Source organism: Microchirus variegatus, assembly GCF_963457635.1.
Source record: "Microchirus variegatus genome assembly, chromosome: 1".
NCBI classification, from domain to species: domain Eukaryota; kingdom Metazoa; phylum Chordata; class Actinopteri; order Pleuronectiformes; family Soleidae; genus Microchirus; species Microchirus variegatus.
The window spans coordinates 42,947,452-42,967,649 of record NC_139802.1 but is presented as its reverse complement, the minus strand read 5'-3'; the positions used below and the strand labels follow the sequence as shown (position 1 = coordinate 42,967,649).

The window sequence follows — 20,198 nt, the reverse complement described above, 5'->3', positions numbered from 1 at the left end:
TTTTCTGAATATTGTGTCATGTAAACAGTAGGGAACTTCATAACAGCACCCCTTGTTGTCTATATCAGTTAGACAGAATACTACTTTATAGGAGCCATTTTTGCTTAAGGACATTAGGTAAGAAGAACAATACTGTACATTTGTGTATATGCACTTTACTTTTGTGTTCTTTTACTGTACAATAACTATCTTTGTTATGTGTTACTACAAAATAAAACCATTGCTTCATTCTAACTCTTTTAATACTTTTACTTCTCAAATGTAGATTACATTTTATTAAAGGAAATTACTACTTTTTTTTGCTCAAATAATATTGTTAAGGTGACTTCACCTTCTAATAAAGTTATTTTCCTGGTAAGATACTCACCTAACCCTTTTAGGGCCTTTTAAACAACACTTGCATAGCTCAAATCCATAGAGGCAGAGTTGTCGTTCACGTTTCCCACCGGTAGGGGGCAGTGCGCCGCCATGACTGTTTTAGATCAGCCCGGAAGCCGCGCGAGGAGAACAGAGAAGAAGCGGCATGGCGGAAGCAGAGCAACAGTCAGGTAAACGCAGCTAATGTGTGTTTGTATGAATTTATGTGTGTGGGTGTGTGTTCAGCTGCGTGTTATCAAAACACAGAACATTTAAGTAGCTATGTTAGTGTTTGAGAGGCTAAAATGTCCGCTGTTCACAAGCAGAGCTCCGCTATCATTCATGTACGTGAGGTGTAGAGAAAAGGTGTGTGTTTGTGTGTCTGTTGTGTTACACATGATGTCAAGTAACTTCAATTCAACACGTGTTAATTTATAATAATTAACCGTCACCCGTGTTAAGACACGATGGCTTCGTGTGTAACTGTTTGTGTGCTAGCTAGCGTCACGCACACACACACTGTGTTTGACAGGTTCAAGTGTTGCAGCCTGTTACTAACAAGTCAGGCTTTACTGTTTTTTTTATCACCCGTGTTATAATCCAATCATTCAGATTATGAACACAGAGCATAGTGCAGTGAAATAAACGGAACAACCCTTTGATAGACCTGTTTACTTACTCACTGGTTACATCCACAGCAATGTGTTTTGATAATCACCGGATTAAGACAAAAAAATCAGTGTAAAACACTGTCATGTAATCTGAACGAGTTCATACTGTACATACTGGAAACCAAGAATCTGTCATCTGACCATATTCTGAATAAAATACTCAGATTACGGTGTTTACATGAGTCCCCAGATTTAATAAGCCGTCATATTCCTGTTTATAACACATCATCACGTCCACTGCAGGTGTTCTAATCTGATTATACATGTCCGCGTAATGAGACTATGGTCAGAATATTCCACCCTTTGTTTACATGTTAAACTACATTCTGATTACCAGATTACACAAATCTGATTAGGAATGTCACGCAAAGAGCATCATCAAAGTAATCAGATTAGGACATAAGGAGTTTCCTGATGTTTGTCTGATTGTGTAGACCTATAATCAGATTATATCGTGGTTGTCAACATGAGTCATTATCAGATTATAATTTGTAATATGCAAAACGGGAATTAAATATTCTATTAGCAACTCATGGAGATGTTATAATTAAGGTGTTTTAAGGTTTTTTGTTTCCAGGTAAACAGATTATTGATTATTGCTTATGACCTTATTCAGGTTAAGGTAATTTACATAGAATTTTCTTGTTCGGACTACATAGTTTTAATCTGGTTAACATCACGTTATTTCTGTCCATGTCACCAATGAGTGCAGTGTCACTAAAGGGCTATTCCGTGTTTTTCATTCATTCATTCCTGTGTTGCAGTCTTTCCACTTCCCCTGAACAGTGTTTTAAATCCATTTGTTAGGATCCACTCCTGAGGATGAAGCGCCTGAATTTGCCTTCATGGTGCCGAAGAAAGAGATCAGCATGGTGCCTCACATGAGCAAGTGGAAAAAGTCTCAGGTGGGTTCCTGTCCGTCTCTGTGAATTAAAGATATGGAAGAGATTCATTTGAGCTCCGATGAAACTAACTTGATTTCTGTCGTGTTTCACAGGCGTACGCCGACTACATGGGCTTCGTTCTGACGCTGAACGAGAGCGTGAAAGGCAAGAAGATCACGTGTGATTATAAAGTGTCTGAGGTTTGTATTTTTCATGTTTTGGTTCATTTTAAGCACTTAACAAAAGGTTTACCTAACAAACTCTATGTCACCTTAGGTCTATGATATCATTAGAATATATTTACTGCTTTATCTCACTGTTAAACAGACTTTTCCAACAGGAACTTCAAGTGTGTGTCACTCTGATTCTCCTGCACCAAACTCCATAGAGAAAATCATCGATTTTTTTCATCATAGCTTAAGGAGTTATTAATGCACTGCTGCCTCTGCCAGTCAGTTAAAATGTGTTATTTTGTGACTTCAGTTTTTAAAATACTTTATTCTGGTTTACTTTAAGTGACATAAACTTACTAAAGGAGGCAGCAGGAGACCAGCAGCTCCTGTTTCTGTGAGCTTATAAATCGATGATTTTCTCTATGGAGTTTGGTGCAGGAGAGAGATGAGTCTACAAAGTGAGACAAACTGTATTATCTCTATAAGAATCTTTTTCCTCTTTATTTCTCCTTATAAAAACTATTATGTGCTGATGTTTACTGGCTACAGTCGCTTTTGTCTTGTGCGACAGACGGCGGAGAAGTTACTGGATCTTTTGGCGACGCTGGACCGCTGGATCGACGAGACTCCGCCCGTGGATCAGCCGTCACGCTTCGGTAACAAGGCCTACAGGACCTGGTACGGCAAACTAGACCAGGTCAGTACAAAATGTGATGTGCCCGTATGCTGCTGTGTATAGCTGTAAAACATGTTTAATATTATTATTACTATTATTATCATCGTGTGTGTGTGTGTGAGCAGGAAGCAGAGGCCTTGGTGTCAGCAGTGATTCCTGCAGACAAACACGCAGCAGCGGCAGAGATCGCCGTCTACCTGAAGGAGTCTGTGGGGAACTCCACCAGGATCGACTACGGAACAGGTGACTGAAGTGCACAGTTCTGTTACAGAACATTATTTTTATTCCTAAGGTGACTCTGTTACATAAATATCAGCTTTTAAAGTGTGAATAAATCAGTTTTAAACAAACAGAACCTGACAATTGATTCCCTGCTTATTCCCTGACTATCTCTACTAAATAACAAATTGTAGGGCTGCAACTAACAAATAACTGATTAATCTGTTGATTTTTTTTATCTTTTAATCAATTAGTTCTTTGGTCCATGAAATTCTCTGTTATATGGAGCAAATAATCCTGAAAATATTCACATTTGAGCTGCTGGAAAAATACAAAAATGAATGGAATGTTAATTAAGATGTTTATGATCCATTTAAGAATACTTTTCATGCAATTTGGCACCTTTATTTTGTTTGGAAACCACTCGCTCTTCTGCACCAAATTCCATAGAGAAAACCAGCGTTTGTTGTCTTGTTGTAAAGGTTGTTTTGTGCATTGTGTTTGTGTGCGTCCTCAGGTCATGAAGCGGCGTTCGCCGCGTTCCTCTGCTGTCTCTGTAAGGTCGGCGCTCTCAAGGTGGAGGATCAGCTGGCCATCGTTTTTAAGGTGTTTACCAGGTGAGCTGCTGTTTGTCCAACCTAACCTTAATCTGTTGAATTTTCTTTTTTTTTCACCAAGTAAACTGAACCACTTGCACTTACCACACACCAAATCCCATAGAGAAAATCATCGATTTATACATCACAGCCCACAGGAGTTGTTGATCCACTGCCGCCTCCGTCAATAAGTTCAAATTTGTCTTTTTGTGACTTCTGTGACACAGACGTCAATGTTCAGCTTCAGCTCAGTGACACAAACCTGCCACACGAGGCAGCAGCACACCAGCAGCTACTGTTTCCCTGGGAGCTAAAAAAAATCACCACTTTTGTCAATGGACTCTGGTGTTGTTCATAATCACAGGATGATGCTGATGATATTATGCGTCTCTGTTTTGTCGCAGGTATCTGTCCATGATGAGGAAGCTGCAGAGAACCTACAGGATGGAGCCGGCCGGGAGTCAAGGTGTGTGGGGATTGGACGACTTCCAGTTCCTGCCCTTCATATGGGGAAGCTCCCAGTTAGTAGGTCAGTTGTGCTGCTTTCCCTTTAGATTGTTTAATATAAATGTAAATATCTGAATTTGAAGGAAAAACAACAATAATATGATCTGTGAGACCACAAACGACAAACAACGACTGCTTCACCTGTGTTGTGGTGGCTTTTTGCTGGAAAAACACATTTAAAATCAAACTTAATCCAAAGAAATTGAGTATATAACTTACTCAGATGACAGAAACTTGACGTCCAGTCCAGTTTATTGCCCTATTTTATGTGTGTGTTCTTTATTGTCCAAACGCAAACAAACCAACAAAAGGAACAAAGAAATTCCTATCCGTCTGTCTGTCTCACGCTGGTTAAATAAACAAAACATACAACCACCCAGGTGCATTGTGGTCCCTCACCAGTCAAGATATCCACTCTGTGCCCAAACTAAAACATACTAAATAACAGAAATTCTGATTGTCTTCATAAACGTGTTAGCTAAGTTAAAAAAACACATTGCTAATATCAACTAGAAAAGCACTCGGAGAGCGCAGCCTGCCTACAAAATACACCCTGCTGGCGCGCAGCATCTACGGATCACATCGAAAATTTAATCACTTGTTCCTGCTCCCATTGCGGACATTTCCTGAAAATTACATCGAAATCAGTGTGACTTTTCACTGAACAGATCGATAAACAAACAAATTCTGGCGAAAACATATACCACGTTGGTGGAGGTCAATAAATAGAAACAATCAAATGTCTAAAAAATCTGTTTAATTATATTCAAAATGGCAGTAGAATCTGTGTATTAGGTCCATAATAATAATGTTTTTCTGCTTTAATGTCGCCGAGGAACAAAGAAACCAAATCACAGACACTCGAGCTGATTCATCCATTCATTCATTAATCTATTAATCAATTAGTAATCAATGAATTGTTGTCACTGCTTCACAAACATCATGACTGATGTGAGAGTCATCCTGTGCGTCATGTTTACTGCTCCACACACACACACACACACACAGCCTGAGCTCATTTTCATGAGCAGGTGAATGGTGACACCTTGTGGTGAACGCGTGTACTTGCATCTTCCCTCTCCAGATCACCCGACCATGGAGCCGCGGCACTTCCTGGACGAGAAGGTGGTGAACGAGCATCACTCGGACTACATGTTTCTGGACTGCATCAAGTTCATCAATGAGGTGGGGGGCGATGTTTCCGTGGCAACGACACAGCGTCACTATAAACAACAACAACAACAACATTCAGATTATGACGCTTCCGTGATAGGGTTTTCACTCGTTTTCCCATTTACTTACGCACTGTAATTTGCTGATGACTCACGTTCCACTAAAAGGAGGATATAATCTGGTTATACATGTCAGCATAATGACACAGAGATCAGATTACCTCACATGTGACCCAGTGACCATCAGCGGTTACATGGTCAGCAGTGTTTTTGATTAGAAAACGATTGTAAAGAATGAGACGCGGAAGTGAAAACAGTGCTGACAGCAGGGGGGGGAATTAAATTTAGCCTCTTAATAGAAAGAAAGCTGAGTCAACCAAAAAATACACTATCTTAAGCCTGCGTTATCTTAAGAACATGTTTGACACATTATGTCACTGTTAGAGAAAATTTTTTGTTTGTTATATATATATATGTGTGTGTGTGTATATGTGTGTGTATGTGTGTATGTATATATGTGTGTATATATATATATATATATACACACATATATATATATATATATATATATATATATATACATATGTATGTGTATGTATATATGTATATATATATGTTTATGTGTATGTATATATGTATATATATATGTATGTGTATGTATATATGTATATATATATATATATATATGTTTATGTGTATGTATATATGTATATATATATATATATATGTATATGTGTGTATATATATGTATGTGTATATATTTGTATGTGTGCATATATATATAAATATGTATATGTACATATATATATATATATATATATATGTTTATGTGTATGTATATATGTATATGTGTGTGTATATATATATGTATGTGTATATATTTGTATGTGTGTATATATATATAAATGTGTATATGTACATATGTGTATGTACACATATATATGTGTATACACATATATATATATATGTATGTATGTATGTATATATATACATATATGTGTATGTATATGTATATATATGTGTGTATATATATATATATAATTACATATGTGTATATATATATGTGTGTACACTCTATACATTGTTGTTAAACGACTATTCTAGCTGCAACCGTCTGGTTGTTAATGGAATATATTGTATAGAGGCCCATTTCCAGTGTTCTAATGGTACATTGCTAATGGCGTTAGAAGGCTATTGGATGATTAGAAAACCCTTGTGCAATGATGTTAGCACAACTGAAAACAGTTTCAAAGTCATTATTTCTAATCTTGTCAATGTCGACTATATTTTCTTCTCATTTTTCAACTCTTTTGATGAATAAAAGTGTGATTTTTAATGGAAAATGCAACAAAAATAGCATAGGTGAGCACAAACTTTTGAACGATAGTGTATAATAGAGATTTCTGAGCGCGGTTCCGCTCAGGAAAAAGGTAAAACGGATTCTGCCGGAGCAGGAAAAACCTCCGCTTTTGTTTTTTGGTTGCGGCGGAAAAGGAGGGGAGGGAAGTGGGGGAGGGCGTTGGTGGAGCAGCTACATCCTTTTCCTTCTTCCCTCTCAGACACGCCACCTCCTCCTCCTCCTCCTGTTTGACCTCTCTCTCCTCCTCACACTCGTAGAAGGATGCTGCTTCTGCTGCTGCTGCTGTTTTATGAAGGTTGTCCCCGCGTCTCCTCCTCACGGGTTTTATTTTTAACGTTTAGTCACTTTACTCAACATTTTATCTCCCCCCCCCTTTTTTTTTTGACATTGTTGACTTTGATGTGTTTTATTGCTGTGACCGTTTCAGTCAAGTGAGGGAAAATTCATTTTCCAGCTCAATGTCCTGCGGTTGTAGTTCCTCTCCGTGTGAGGACTGTGACGTGGGATTACATCAGCTCAATCTCTGCGAGCCAGATTTCACGATTTAGTTGGTTAAGTAAATAATAATAAGTGTTGTAGGCTTACAAAAAAACTCCACTCTTCTGTGCTTTGTAATTTTTCTCTTGGACAACGATGAATTAATGCAGAAAATTCATTAAAAAAAACAAAACATCTAGGCAGTATTAGCCCCATGCTAGCTTGCCCTAATGCCATGGAATCGTCTTATACTTTAAGTGATAGTGCCCCCTACAGTCAGAACTAGCCTGAGTATGGCTACCAGTAAGGACACAAGGAAATACTTCATTATGGAAACACTTATCAACAAAAATCTTCACCTAAGAAACTCTACAGCAATTTAAATGTCCAGTATGTCAGAGTTGGTGACATCTAGTGGTGAGAAAGTAGATTTTAACAATCAAAGGGATTCCCCCTGCTCACAGAACTACAGTGGCCTTCAAACACCAGAAAGGATGTTGTTCTTTTTTGTTAGCATAGTCATATTCCGATGAGTCTGGTTTGTCCGTTTTGTCGTCTGCTTTTGCCACAAAATGGCGGACTCGGGGAAAGAAGCGTCTATCCCGAGTTAGCCATTGTGAGCAAAACCGGTCGATAATGTCGTATTTTGAGCACACAAACAGCGTAGCAACATGTCTAGGTGTATAAATACGATAGAAGTGCTGTTAGCGGTTAAAAGTAGCGGTGCTTGTGTGGTGGCGGCCATCTTGGAAGCCCACGTCATGGTTGCTGTGTTGCAAAGTCACTCTCCCCTACACTAAACCCCATAGAGAAAATCGTCAATTTTACGTCACAGACCAGAAAGGACGTTGTTCATTTTTGTTTACATAGTCAGATTCAGTTGCCTCTGGTTTGTCCGTTTTGTCGTCTGCTTTTGGCACAAAATGGCGGACTCGGAAAGAAACGTATATCTCGGGTTAACCATTGTTAGAGATACCGGTCGATAACAATGAATGCTCTATGTCGTATATTGAGCACACGAACAGCTTACGTCTTATGTCTACGTGTACACTACAAATACGATAGAAGTGCTGTTAGCGGTTAAAAGTGGCGGTGCTTGTGTAGCGGCGGCCATCTTGGAAGCCCACGTTGGTGGGTTAGGTCGCTCTGAGTTCAGGTGACGTTCGTGATGAACTTATGACAACAAATGGAACATTGTGTTTCGAAGTCACTTGCATCAAACCCCATAGAGAAAATCATCATTTTTACATCACAGCACACAGGAGTCGTTGATCCACTGTTGCCTCTGTTACTAAGTTACAATGTCTTGTTTTAAGACTTTGGTGTTTGTGTGATGGAATTTAATCTGAAATGAGGATTTAAAAATCAGTGATTTTCTCCATGGACTTTGGTGTGGGAGAGTGAGCCGTTTTAATAGTGGCACAAAATGTACTTTATCCAGGTTTTACTTCTTACTTCTTGTCACAAAATCCTTTTGAAAAATTTGATTTTTGCTTCCAACTCGTTCTTATGATCAGGATACCTGAAGAGCACCGGGCAGGAATATCTTCAGATTAAGTGCAGATGTTGACTCGGACTCTCAGATTAGATTTGAATGGTCAAAGGTGACGCTGACCTCTTAGTGAATGGTAACACCTAAAAAAAAAAAAAGAGTCCTTTCAGATGTGGCACAAACGGACACGTGGATTACATGTTTATATGTGCGTAGGGTTGGGTGGGGGGGGGGGGGGGGTCGAAGGTCACCAACATGTTGGCCTCTCAAAGCATATTTTTTTAAACATTAAAATCACATTTTTGAGCAGATTCTAGTGTATTAAAATAAACATTTATATATGTTTTTATTATCAGGGTCAGAACCCCGCAGCCTGTTTTTCACCTGATTGTCTTTTTTCTCTGGTGTTTTGGTCTCTTGTTGACTGTTGCTCAGACGGGCCTGAAAGTATTTTCCTGTGATTCTCACACACACACACACACACACACGCACACAAGCCCAAGGATACTTAAACTCCTGTTCTTTTTTTAATTCACACACAAGGCTGTAGTGTGCGTGCTTGCGTGTGTGCGTCGTCCCGAACATGAGTCACTTCCTTCACCACATGCTGCTGTGAATCACTCCTTCCTCCAGGGAGTACGGTCTGTCTCCTCCCCCCTTTTTTTTCCTCCCTCCCTCCCTCTCTCCCGTCATGCCCTTCCCCCCATGTGTTCTCATGTGAGGCCCTGGAAAGTGTCTCGAGCTGTGTGTGTGTGTGTGTGTGTGTGTGTGTGTGGGAGGGTGGGGGTTTGAGGGGATGAGAGGGAGGGGGGGTTGCGGGGGAGGCTGGTGTATGGGGGGATGGAAAAAGGAGAGGGTTGTTAGATTGATGCCCCGGGGTCTGGGTTTGGGTTCCACTGGCTCTTGGGAGAAAATGGTGGGAAAAAGGGTCCGACGTCCTGCCTTCACTCACTCATTCATTCATTCATTCATTCATACATGTGTGTATAAACTCTTGGTACAGTGTTTATCCGTCAGTCTGAACACGCTCACTGCTGACTGCAGCCTTTTGTTATGGGGTGGTGTCGATTGTTGCAGGAAGAAGAGTCAACTATCCCTGTATCGTCTTTGTCTTTTGTTGTAATTCAAACTTTTCTTTATACGTGGCATCGTTTCAATATCGATATTTTTTTTTTTTGCCGATATATGGGGAGAGATTAGGCCGATAAGTGACACCGATATTTACAGTTTCCCCTGTGTCAGACTACAAAGGTCATTAAGTCTCGTTTGTAGTTTAATTAACGTAGATTATGTAGATTAAATGTAGATTAAAACTTAAATAGTAGTTCTAGAGGGCGCTAGCATAGAAGTCAAAGAGATCGCAAGTCAAATCAAAGGATCTCGACGCGTTTGCCGATCTACGATAATACATTTTAAACGGCCAATATCGGCCGATACCGATATTGTGCAGATAATGTTGTGCGTCTCTAATGTCTTCATACACGCAAACTGACTTTTAAATGACTTGAAATGATGTAGTATATATGCCAGGCCTGTAGGTGGCACTGTGACGCCGCCTAAAACAGAGTGGAAGATGTATTTAAAATGTATTATCGGAAAAATCCACCGTTCAACGACTAAAACTATTATTTTTCGATGTTTTTTATTTTGCTCAATGAAGAAAATCCTTAATGACCTCTGGTGTTCGACACGGGGAATAACATACAAATTGGGTTATCGGCCCCGATCTTGCAACCCCTAGCTACGTCATCAACCTTTTCCTAAAAGTTGTGTATTGGTTGTGTACATGAAAACACAATAATTTCCTATAATAGCTGGGTTTTTTGTGCTCCCAAAACACCGGATTTATCTGATTGAGTGACACCTTTCTCTAAGACATTCTCTAAGCTGTGTTTACGCCGCAGCTCCCGATGCCCAATTCTGATACGTCGCTTACGTCGTCTTTCAAACGTGACTCCTATCGCAGAGTGGGCGCGGCAACAGAAGTGAAAGTGACGGTTCTGTGAAAACATAGACATCCCATCGCTCGAGGAAAAAAAAAAAAACAGCTTTAAAAGGCCTGAAACCTCAGCGTGACGAGTTGAAACTCTTGTCCTCTTTAAAAAGGAGAGTCATGTGATTTGGAGATAGTGTACACGTGTCGTTGTCGTCCTGTTTTAAAGGAAGCACAAGTCGCTTTACGTTGTTGACGTGTAAATGAACGTATATCTGATTTATATCTGATTTGTTTCCCACATACGAACGAGGCCAGAGTGTGATCTGACGACATCTGAATCCATGTGCTTTTCTTTTTCTTTTACCCCCCCCCCCCCTCCCCACACTCACACTGTCATGAGTCATATCTGATTTGTGCCACATGGGAGGAACAGATCAGAAGTGGGTCACTTGCACCATGCGGTGTAAATACAGGCCTATAGTCACATGACTAAACATTGGTTATAGTAATAAGGAAAAAGGGAGAAAAGAAGCTCTGGAAGTCGGGCTTTTTAAGTGCGATCTGACAACACACGCCTGTCACAGCTCACACAACAACTTTAAGAGTCTTTGTTTTTGCCGTTTGACAACAAGAAACTGACATTTGACGACGGCTCGCTCTCCCACACCAAACCCCATAGAGAAAATCAGCGATTTAAACACCACAGCACACAAGAGTTGACGCCACTGTTGTCTTATATAAGCACATTCAAATGTGTTATTTGGTGATTTCTGCGTTTGAAAACCTTCGCTCAGATTTACCTCCGTGACTCAAACTCACCAAAACGAAGGCAGCCGTAGAGCAGCGGCTCCCGTTTCCCTGTGAGCTAAAATCGCCGTTTTTCCTCTATGGGATTTGGTGCAGTTCACAAGCTGTGAGTTTGTGGACATAAAAGGCTGCTGAACACAGAGACGGAGAGAGAGAGAGAGCGGGAGAGAAAGTCAAGCTGGTGTAGATTTTACTTTAAGCTTCTGTTGTGGCAAAAGTGGTTGAAATCTGTTCTCCTTATGTTCCTCTCCCGGAAGCCGTGTTTTCACCGAGACCGAGCTGAGCCGAGCCGAGCCTCGGCGTCTGTGGCCCGGGTTCTCGGTGCTGCTGAAGAAGCAGCCACAGAATTCTTTTTCATTTCACCATCGTTTTTTCAATGCATGCATTATCTCACGCCCACCCCACTGTCCCCCTTTTTTCACCTCCGCAGATGAAGACGGGTCCGTTCGCCGAGCACTCCAACCAGCTGTGGAACATCAGCGCCGTGCCGTTGTGGTCCAAAGTGAACCAGGGCCTGATCCGCATGTACAAAGCTGAGGTACACCTTCATATGTTAGCTTTTTACGGCAACTCGGAAGTCCGATATATCCGAATTAGCTTTATGCTATGTGACCCGTTTTAATGTTTGAATGTGCTTTACGTGACATTTATTTCAGGGTATCTTAAAAAGTCTTAAATCCAATCATTTGAATTTAAGGCCCTAAAATGTCTTAAATTGTCCTAAAATCGCATAAAAGTTCTTAAATACCGAGAATTTATCGAGCACCACTAGCTAGTTTGCTGTACGCGCGCAGCGGTGTGTTTCAGCTTAGCGTATCTTAGCGTAGCAATTTGTGGCTCCAATTTTTTCATGTCTTTAGTACTTTTTTGCCAGTATGGATTTGAAATGGATCTTAAATTGTGTTCATTATGGTCTTTAAAAAGTTCTAAATTTGACTTGAGTCCCTGTATTTGTATGTTTTTAACTGTTAAATGTGCGCTCGTCGATGGAGAGCAGTCATTGTTGTGTGACACCAGCTGCTTCTCTGTAGGATGAAATGGATTGTTTCACCCCCCTCCCCTCCCTGTCTGATTCTGTAAGCAGGAACTCATGGACTTGGACAGAGCTGTGTTCCGTTTCATTTTATCCATTAAAAAAAAAAAAAAAAAAAAACGAAGGTCAGAACTTTCCAGTTTCCGAGTCGTCTGGAACACGAGCGTCAGTACAGTACGAGCTCTTAAACTTGTATTTTTTATGATTGTCTGAATTGAAACCGTAAGTATTTTTATTTTTTTTGAATTTTAAGTCTTAAATATAATATAAAACTTCAACTTTATCGTTAATTACAGGAAAACGGCTTCTCTCGTTTTTTTACGCGACATTTTAAGAAACTGGGTTTAGCGCTGAACCAACGGCAGCTGTGACCGTTCCGTGCCGACTGGGAGCGAGGCAGGAAAGGGTTAAGCGAGGGAAAAGAGAGAATGGAATTGTGTGTGTGTGTGTGTGTGTGTGTGTGTGTGTGTGTGGTGGTTAGGGGGGTGGGGTTACAGGAGGAGGAGGGAGGCGGAGGGAGGGGGGGGATGTCTAAGCTCGTTCTTTCCCCGCCTGCATGCCCACATCCTGTGTTTTCCAGAGCAGCCTGTGAGTCTTCCCAAAGAGCTGAGGGGCCAAGCTGTCTGCCTTCTCCCCCCCCCTCCATCCCTCCATCCCTCCATCCCTCCATCCCTCCCTCCCTCCCTCTCTCTCTGTGTCCCGACCTTCCTCTGAGCCTGGAGCAACCATCAGCAGACTCGCATTCCTCTCTCCCTTTTCCTGGGCCCCACTCAGGGGTTTGAGGCACCGAGCGAGAGCAAAAAAAACAAAAAAAAAAAAACGCCGCACGTCCGTCCGAGAGCAGACGATAAGTTTGCAAACCCAGCCGCTGGTGCACGCCGGTCTCGTCCGTGCTTAAATAACCTTAATGTAGATTTTTATTTTTAAAAAAAGGCCTAAACGTGAAGTCTTTTGTTTGTTTTGAACGCCGCGGACTTGCACCGACATGAAAACTGAAAACTCATCCCGGCGTCTGTTTTTACTCGAGTCGAAGACAAAGAAGCGAGTGACTCTGCACTTTTATTACCTTCTTAAAGTTAATCATAAGACCCCCCCCGTGTGTGTGTGTGTGTTTTTATGACAATGAAAACAAGTAAACGCTGACGTATAAACGATTGATCAATAATTCCACAGTGACCTTTTCGTTCATAATGTGAATCAAGTGATTCCTCTTCTTCCTTCCAGACTCTATTTCCAGCCTCGTGGAAATCTGGCCCCCGTGATAGGCGACTTTGACCAATCACAGAGACTCGCAGCCATGAAACTGACTCTTCAGAAACGTTGATTTACCCTGTGATGAAAGGTTATTATGGAACTATTGATCAATAATGGCAACAAAAAGGAAAAAGTCCTGCCTACAAATGTAGTTTTCCTGCTGTAAAGGATAAGCTCTCTCTTCTCTGACTCTGGGCCCAAACACCAGTGAGGATGTAAATCTAAACCAGGCCCACACACATATATATATACAGTTAAATCTTTATATAGATATATAAATATATATTAAAAAAGGAAAGAAAAGAAGCTAAATCCCTTCTTTAAACAGCTGAACGCTGTAAACATGACTCAAAGTGTGTGTTTTTCAGCGGAGGATTAATCCACATTTGGTTCTCTGTTTTTCTCAGAGACGAAAAGACTGAAGTCATAGAAGAAGAAGAAGAAATAATATCTACGCTGTTTACGTCCACACTGAGGCTTTTGAAAATGTTAGTTTCAGGCCACATCCACACTAAAACTAGGATTAACCCTGATCTAATCTCGTCTCTCTCTTTTTGGTTCTGTTCACACGGAAATTAAAAGTAAACAATAGTTTTCTTTTGTTATTTTTATGGAAAAAACAGTTTTACGTAAACGTCTGCAGCATCGTCTCAGGAAACTTCGTCTTTATCCACGCGAAAACCTCCCAGAATGACTGTAAACGCTGCAGTACACGTGTCAGGCCTGTGGGTGGTGCTGTGGCGCTGCTACATTTAAAAACGGAAGAAAGAAAAGTTTCTGCCACTGCTTTAAATTAAAATGTGGAAAAATAGTGATAAACGCACACGATTGACTCTTTTCAGGAATATTGATCAGTCTAATCAGATCACTTTTCTGATTCTCCCATTGATGGAAAAAAACATGTTTTTCTCTTCTTGGTACAACATAACTTTTTATGTCACGTAACTGAGCTCAGGAGAGTTCGTACGATTTCTCGCACAATCTGAGAGGTTTAACGATATGCAGCTAACGAGTAGCAGACGAGTAACCCTAGCTTAGTAGCAGAGTTAGGGTTTGGGTTAGCCTATCAGAGAGGACGGGGGTTACATGTCGCTTTAAAGCCCGATTCCTGGAGCTGAAGGTGGCTAATCGGAAAGTTAGCAAAGCCGTTTCCGTCATGGCCCGACGTTAGCTCTTGCACTTGCAGTAGTTAGCTGTGGGCATTAGCTGGACCTTCTTCGGTTGGGTTGAAGACGTTTCAACCAATACCAAGAGTCTAAAAAGTCTTTAAGTTGAGCGATCCCCGATCGTTCACCCCTCCCAGTTCTCAGGTTGTTGGTTTCTTCTGAGACGAGGTGTGAACAGGTCGTTAGCGGCTCACTTGAGAGGCGGAGTCTCGTTGATTAATTGTTGGGAGCAATATGTTTGGATACAATTTTGTGATGTTTCATGTGGGGAAACTGCTTTAGCGACGTTAGCGTCAGTCGTTCGGGAAAGTCGTGCTACGTGCTATCATCCCTGTGTTTTAAGACTGAATTTTGACCTTTGACCTTTCTGTCCCCAGTGTTTGGAGAAGTTCCCCGTCATCCAGCACTTTAAATTCGGCAGCCTGTTGTCCATCGAGCCGGTGAAACCATGACTTTCGCAGAAAGAGGAAGCTACGCTCACCACCACGACGACAACGGGGATTCCACCAAACTCCAGCAGTCGGTCGGGGGAAAAAAAACAACAACAACAACAACATTTACCATTTGTCGGGTATCCTCACGAGCAAACACGACAGTAGCAACAATAACAACACACACGTTAGTCCTTATTTGCTCACTGACGCTTAAAGCTTTGACTTTACCTCAAGACTTTGGATCCTCGTCAGCACTTGGTTCAATCGCAGTCGCGTGAAGAATCTTTAAAAACTCCCTGCATTTAAACTTCCCGTTTCACTTTGTTCATGATTTGAAACTGTAAATCCTACTTGAATAAACATTTATTTGTGCTTTGCACATTCCCCCCAGTAAAATCCCCTCACATCTGACTTCCGTTTTTTAACCAAAAAAAACCCCCCAAATGTTTTTATGTTATTATTTTGACCTAGCAAAACCTAAGTTAATAAATTAGTTTTTCTTTTATTTTGTGTTTTTGTTTTGTTTCTCGGTTTCCACGTGCTCATCATACAACTATTTATTCTAATCTACAGCATATTTACAATAAAACTATCAAGAAAACACTGTTTTACTCAAAGAAATTGAGATTAGCGTCCCAGATTTGTGTGCGTTTGCTCTGGTCTGCTTCTTCTTCTTCATGTTTTATTTGCTGTGACCTGCACATGAACCAGAGAGTGATGATGATGATGATGATGAAGATGATTCTCTGATAACTGTTGAATCTTTCATGAGTCACGAAAACTTCACTCTCATCTTCACTTGTGATGATGATTATGGTGTTTTTTCTTCATAATCGTGAGGTTAAGAATGAGCCTGGAGAATTATTTTAATTTCACAGTTCTGACACAACATGCAGCAGCAGCAGCAGCAGCAGCAGCAGCGGCGGCGGTGGTGGTGGTGGAGGTGGAATTCCCCGGCACGTCCAGGAAGTTGGTCTATGGAGCCGGGAATGACGGAATACAGAGCAGCAGCAGAAGCAGAGGCTCCGAAAGACGACTGGAGGACGACAGCTGGGTCCAATTCAAGAAGAAGAGGCCGTGGTGCGTTCAGGTGACCCTCAACAAACCATGTAAATAAGTTTAAAACACCACAGATTGATTCTTAACAGCACATCGAACAGTTTTTAAGTTCATAAACGCACATTAAAGCCATAACTCGACGCTCTGAGTCTGAACATGGAAAAGTTTCACCCTTTGAAAAGAGTTCACTCCTCACAATGACTGAATGAATGATCGTGAGTGAAGGGAGAGAGAAAAAAAAAAAAAGAAAGAAAGAGCTCCGTTTCTCAGACAAACATTTAGAAGAATGTTTGGAATGGGACAGCTGCGTCTCGTCGAGCCGCCGCGACACGTCCGGGCTTGAAGCGCAGACGTCAGTTGGAGGCAGTTTTTCTGCAACAGGACGCGGCGGCGACACGTTCAAAATGGAGGGAAAACTGACAACTGTACAAAGTGTACAGAGAGCAGGGATTATCGCCGGGTCCAGGATTATTTACACGATTTGTGAAGTAAAGCGTAATTACGGAAGAGTATTAGGCCCACGTGTGAATAAAAACAACATGAATTCTGACTTTTTAAGAATTAAATATGTCTCAAAGTTGGAATTCTGAGATTAAAAGTTAGCATCCTGGGTTTAATCTCAGAATTCAAACATTCGGATTTCATTTGCGCTTGTTTTTACTTTCTTTCAAAAATGTACTAGGGCCACCCAAGTGCTCATCCGTAATAACTGCATTAGCGCTGCAGCTAACGATTATTTTCTCGATTAGTCAAAGACTTTTTTAGTTTAGTCCATAAAATGTCAGGAAATTTTAATAAATGATTGATTAATGATCTATTTGTTAATATGGAGCAAAGAAACCAGAAAATATTCACATTTAAGAAGCTGGAAAGTCTGAAAACTTGTTTTAATTATTGAAAAAAAAAAAACACTCAAAATGATCAATTATCTAAATAGTCAACAATTAATTTAGTAATCCAATAACAGTCGAAGAATCGTTGCAGCCGTAAACTGTATAAATGTAAGAAACACGTGTACTCGTTGCCTTCTGGAGATATTTCCCTTCCATTTACAACGTGACGCCTCAGTTCCACCACTAGGGGGCGCCACAAATGTTTACCAAGACGAGTCCTTGAATTCACAATATCGCAAACGGAAAGTTTCTGTATGTTCAAAATTCACAAGTTTTGACGTTTTTGATTGGACAAAAATTGGAAATGATAAATTTGGCTACAAAAAAAAAGTTTTACGAAAAGATTTCTCTAGCTTTATCCGAGTGCGACGTCGGGCTGTCATTGCTGCCTAGCAACCGGATTTTCGTGACTTTTATAAAACATAAGTTATTTGATTTTAACATACATTTTGCACAAGATAAAAAAGCTTGTTAAGAAACAGTTAAGATAAGATATTTAAGCGCTAATTTCCTTTGTTCCACAGTTGTGGTGTATTTTTACCTACACTGCCCCCCTGTGGCTTTATGATAATACAACCTGTTGCCGTTTGTGTTAATTATGAATAAATAAGGACGTGACCTAGTTTCTTTTGTGTTCTTTTGAGTGTTTAATATTCAAACGAGGGCGTGTCCAGTCACTCTGCCTGTTTGTGTGTGTGTGTGTGTGAGAGTGGGTGTGGCGTGTGTGTGTTCGCTTGCATATGCGGCGTTTGAATTATGTAAATGAGCTCGCGGTGGCCTGTTATTTAAATTAGATGCAGTCATATATTCTGTTAACTTGCAAATATGAAAATAAGGGTGTGGTCTATTTTTTAACAGTATGCATAAATAAGAACGTGACCTGGTGTGAGTGTATTATTCCGCTGCTCCTCATTAAATATGCAAATAGATGCCTCGTTTTACATAAATATGTAAATGAGGCTGAGGTCTGGACCTTCTGTTCGTCCACTTCATTTTCAGGAGTCGACGAAATAAAAAGAAACTTCTGGAAAACAGTGAAAATAAAACAGTCAGCCCCCCCCGTCTTTAATGTTTTTGGTACGTTCCAGTGCACACAGAAAATGTCTCTCACCACTATGGACCGGTTACAGACATGGACATTTTGTTTCTTTGTCCAGAAAATGTGAAGCCACTGTGGAAGTGTCTGAAACCTGCATTTTCTGGATTGCCCAGCAGGGGGTGACTCCACTGGTTCATATGTAAGTATCATGAGGAGATGATTCATTTTCTGATGAGTTTTTCTTCTTAAATACAACCTGGCGGCCATTTTGTGAGTTTGTGTTCCATCCAAGTAGAACGGCAAAGCAGGGGATATTGTAGGGAGTGGCGTTAAGCTCCTCCCCCTCATTTCTTCTACAGCTCCACCTCCTCGTGCAGACTGGGTTTCGTGGTGCGTTCCATTTACATCAGAAGTCGGAACTGGGAGTGACCAGTGTTCCAGTTGCGATGTTGGATAAAAAAATATATTTTTGGGTGCCACCAGGGGGCGCCTCCATCTTTCCAGTCATCGCGGAATGATTTTATCTAAGATTCTGTATGTGTCCTAGCAACAAGCTATATGTATCCTAGCAACAAGCTTTTGTAACATTACATTTCGTCATATAAAAATTAATTTTAACTTAAAAAGAGTCTCAAATAAGATTATACTAAGACTATACTAAATCTTCAGGTCATGATGCAGCGCCCCCTTGTGGCACTTCAATATACAGTCACTTATTAAATAATTTCTCTATTCTTGATGATACTTGGTTATTGTGAGTACTTTTTAAACTCGATATATATGTGTTTTTGTTGTTGTTTTTGGTTTATTTTTCTTGAACTTTTTTGTTTGTTTGTTGTTTTCCTGTATACGTAGGGTGGTCCCAACACCTGGACCTGGATCTGGTCGTCCTGGACCTGGTGTGCATCAGATCCTCTTGACAGATCCACCCCTCCCCGCAACCCCCTCCCCCCCCACAGACCTCTGTAACCTGGCTGACCTGTCTGCCCCCCCCCTCCACCACCACCCCCCGCCCCAACAAACCTATTCCCCACAGTACACCCCCACCACACACACACACACACACACACACACACACACACACACACACACACTCCTGCTGTCACATGTGGCCTCCTCACCCCCCCTCCTCCCTCCTCTGCAAACCCCCAACACATCAACCCCCACTCCTGACAAAGCATGCCTGCCCCCCCCCCCTTCACTCTCCCCTCCAGACTGCCCTCCCCCCTCCTCCTCTCAGTAACCCTACACAACAATGCTCCTCACCCCCTCCTCCCCCCCCCCCCCCCCCTCATGTCACCCCCGCCACCTGGTATTGTCCTTTAATGTGGACCAGGTGATAAAAAAAAATACTCATTTTTTTCAGTTTTTCTTCTTTTATTTTCATATTTTAACTCATATAAAGTCACATATCTATGTTTTATTCCACCAATCTTTCTTTATTTTATGTATGAAATCACATTTGTACATAAAATGAGCTAAATAAGCATGAAGATAATGATAACAATAATAATAATAATAATAATATACACACGTATATGATAATGATTGTGAAGGACGTGGTGTGTTCAAGGACTGATTCAGACGTGGTGTCAGTCTTTGTCAGTCCAGGTGGAGGAGCTGTGTCTTCACCACAACCGTTTCTCCACGGCGTCGCTCACCATCACAGCTGCTGCTTCTTCTTTCTTCTTTTTTTTTTTTGAGCTGTTTTCATGTCGTTGTCTGTGAATAATCAGATGTCACTTCCTCCTCTTCCTCCTCCTCCTCCTCGTCCTCCTCGTCCTCATAACTATAACTGTGTCCCATTTCTCCACAGTTACACAACACACCGCCGTTCATGTTGCCTCATCATTTCCATTACGACCGACCCACTGTGAGTTATTATGGTCTGCAGAGCTGCAGCAGCAAAGAGCAGGAACAGCAGCAGCAGCAGTGGAGGAGGAGGAGGATGAGGGGTGAGTGAGTGTGTGTGTGTGTGTGTGTGTGTGTGCAT

At 41.2% G+C, this 20,198-nt stretch overlaps 1 protein-coding gene across 1 annotated transcript; it reads left to right on the top strand.

Moving 5' to 3' along the window:
• The first annotated feature begins 508 nt into the window (after nucleotides 1-508).
• ptpa (protein phosphatase 2 phosphatase activator) lies at nucleotides 509-15,686 on the top strand. The gene is made up of 10 exons (XM_083901757.1): nucleotides 509-548; nucleotides 1,836-1,933; nucleotides 2,026-2,112; nucleotides 2,657-2,782; nucleotides 2,887-3,004; nucleotides 3,498-3,597; nucleotides 3,981-4,105; nucleotides 5,168-5,268; nucleotides 11,758-11,865; nucleotides 15,158-15,686. Exons 1-10 carry the CDS (start codon nucleotides 524-526, stop codon nucleotides 15,230-15,232), a joined length of 963 nt encoding a protein of 320 aa, XP_083757883.1. The 5' UTR covers nucleotides 509-523; the 3' UTR covers nucleotides 15,233-15,686.
• Nucleotides 15,687-20,198: the final 4,512 nt, after the last annotated feature.

Excerpts from the sequence above, each read along its gene's own strand:
- ptpa (XM_083901757.1), top strand. The coding sequence starts at position 524 with ATGGCGGAAGCAGAGCAACAGTCAG. Across the intron at positions 2,783-2,886 it reads GGTACGGCAAACTAGACCAG|GAAGCAGAGGCCTTGGTGTC; the intron begins GTCAGTACAAAA and ends GTGTGTGAGCAG. Across the intron at positions 5,269-11,757 it reads GCATCAAGTTCATCAATGAG|ATGAAGACGGGTCCGTTCGC; the intron begins GTGGGGGGCGAT and ends TCACCTCCGCAG.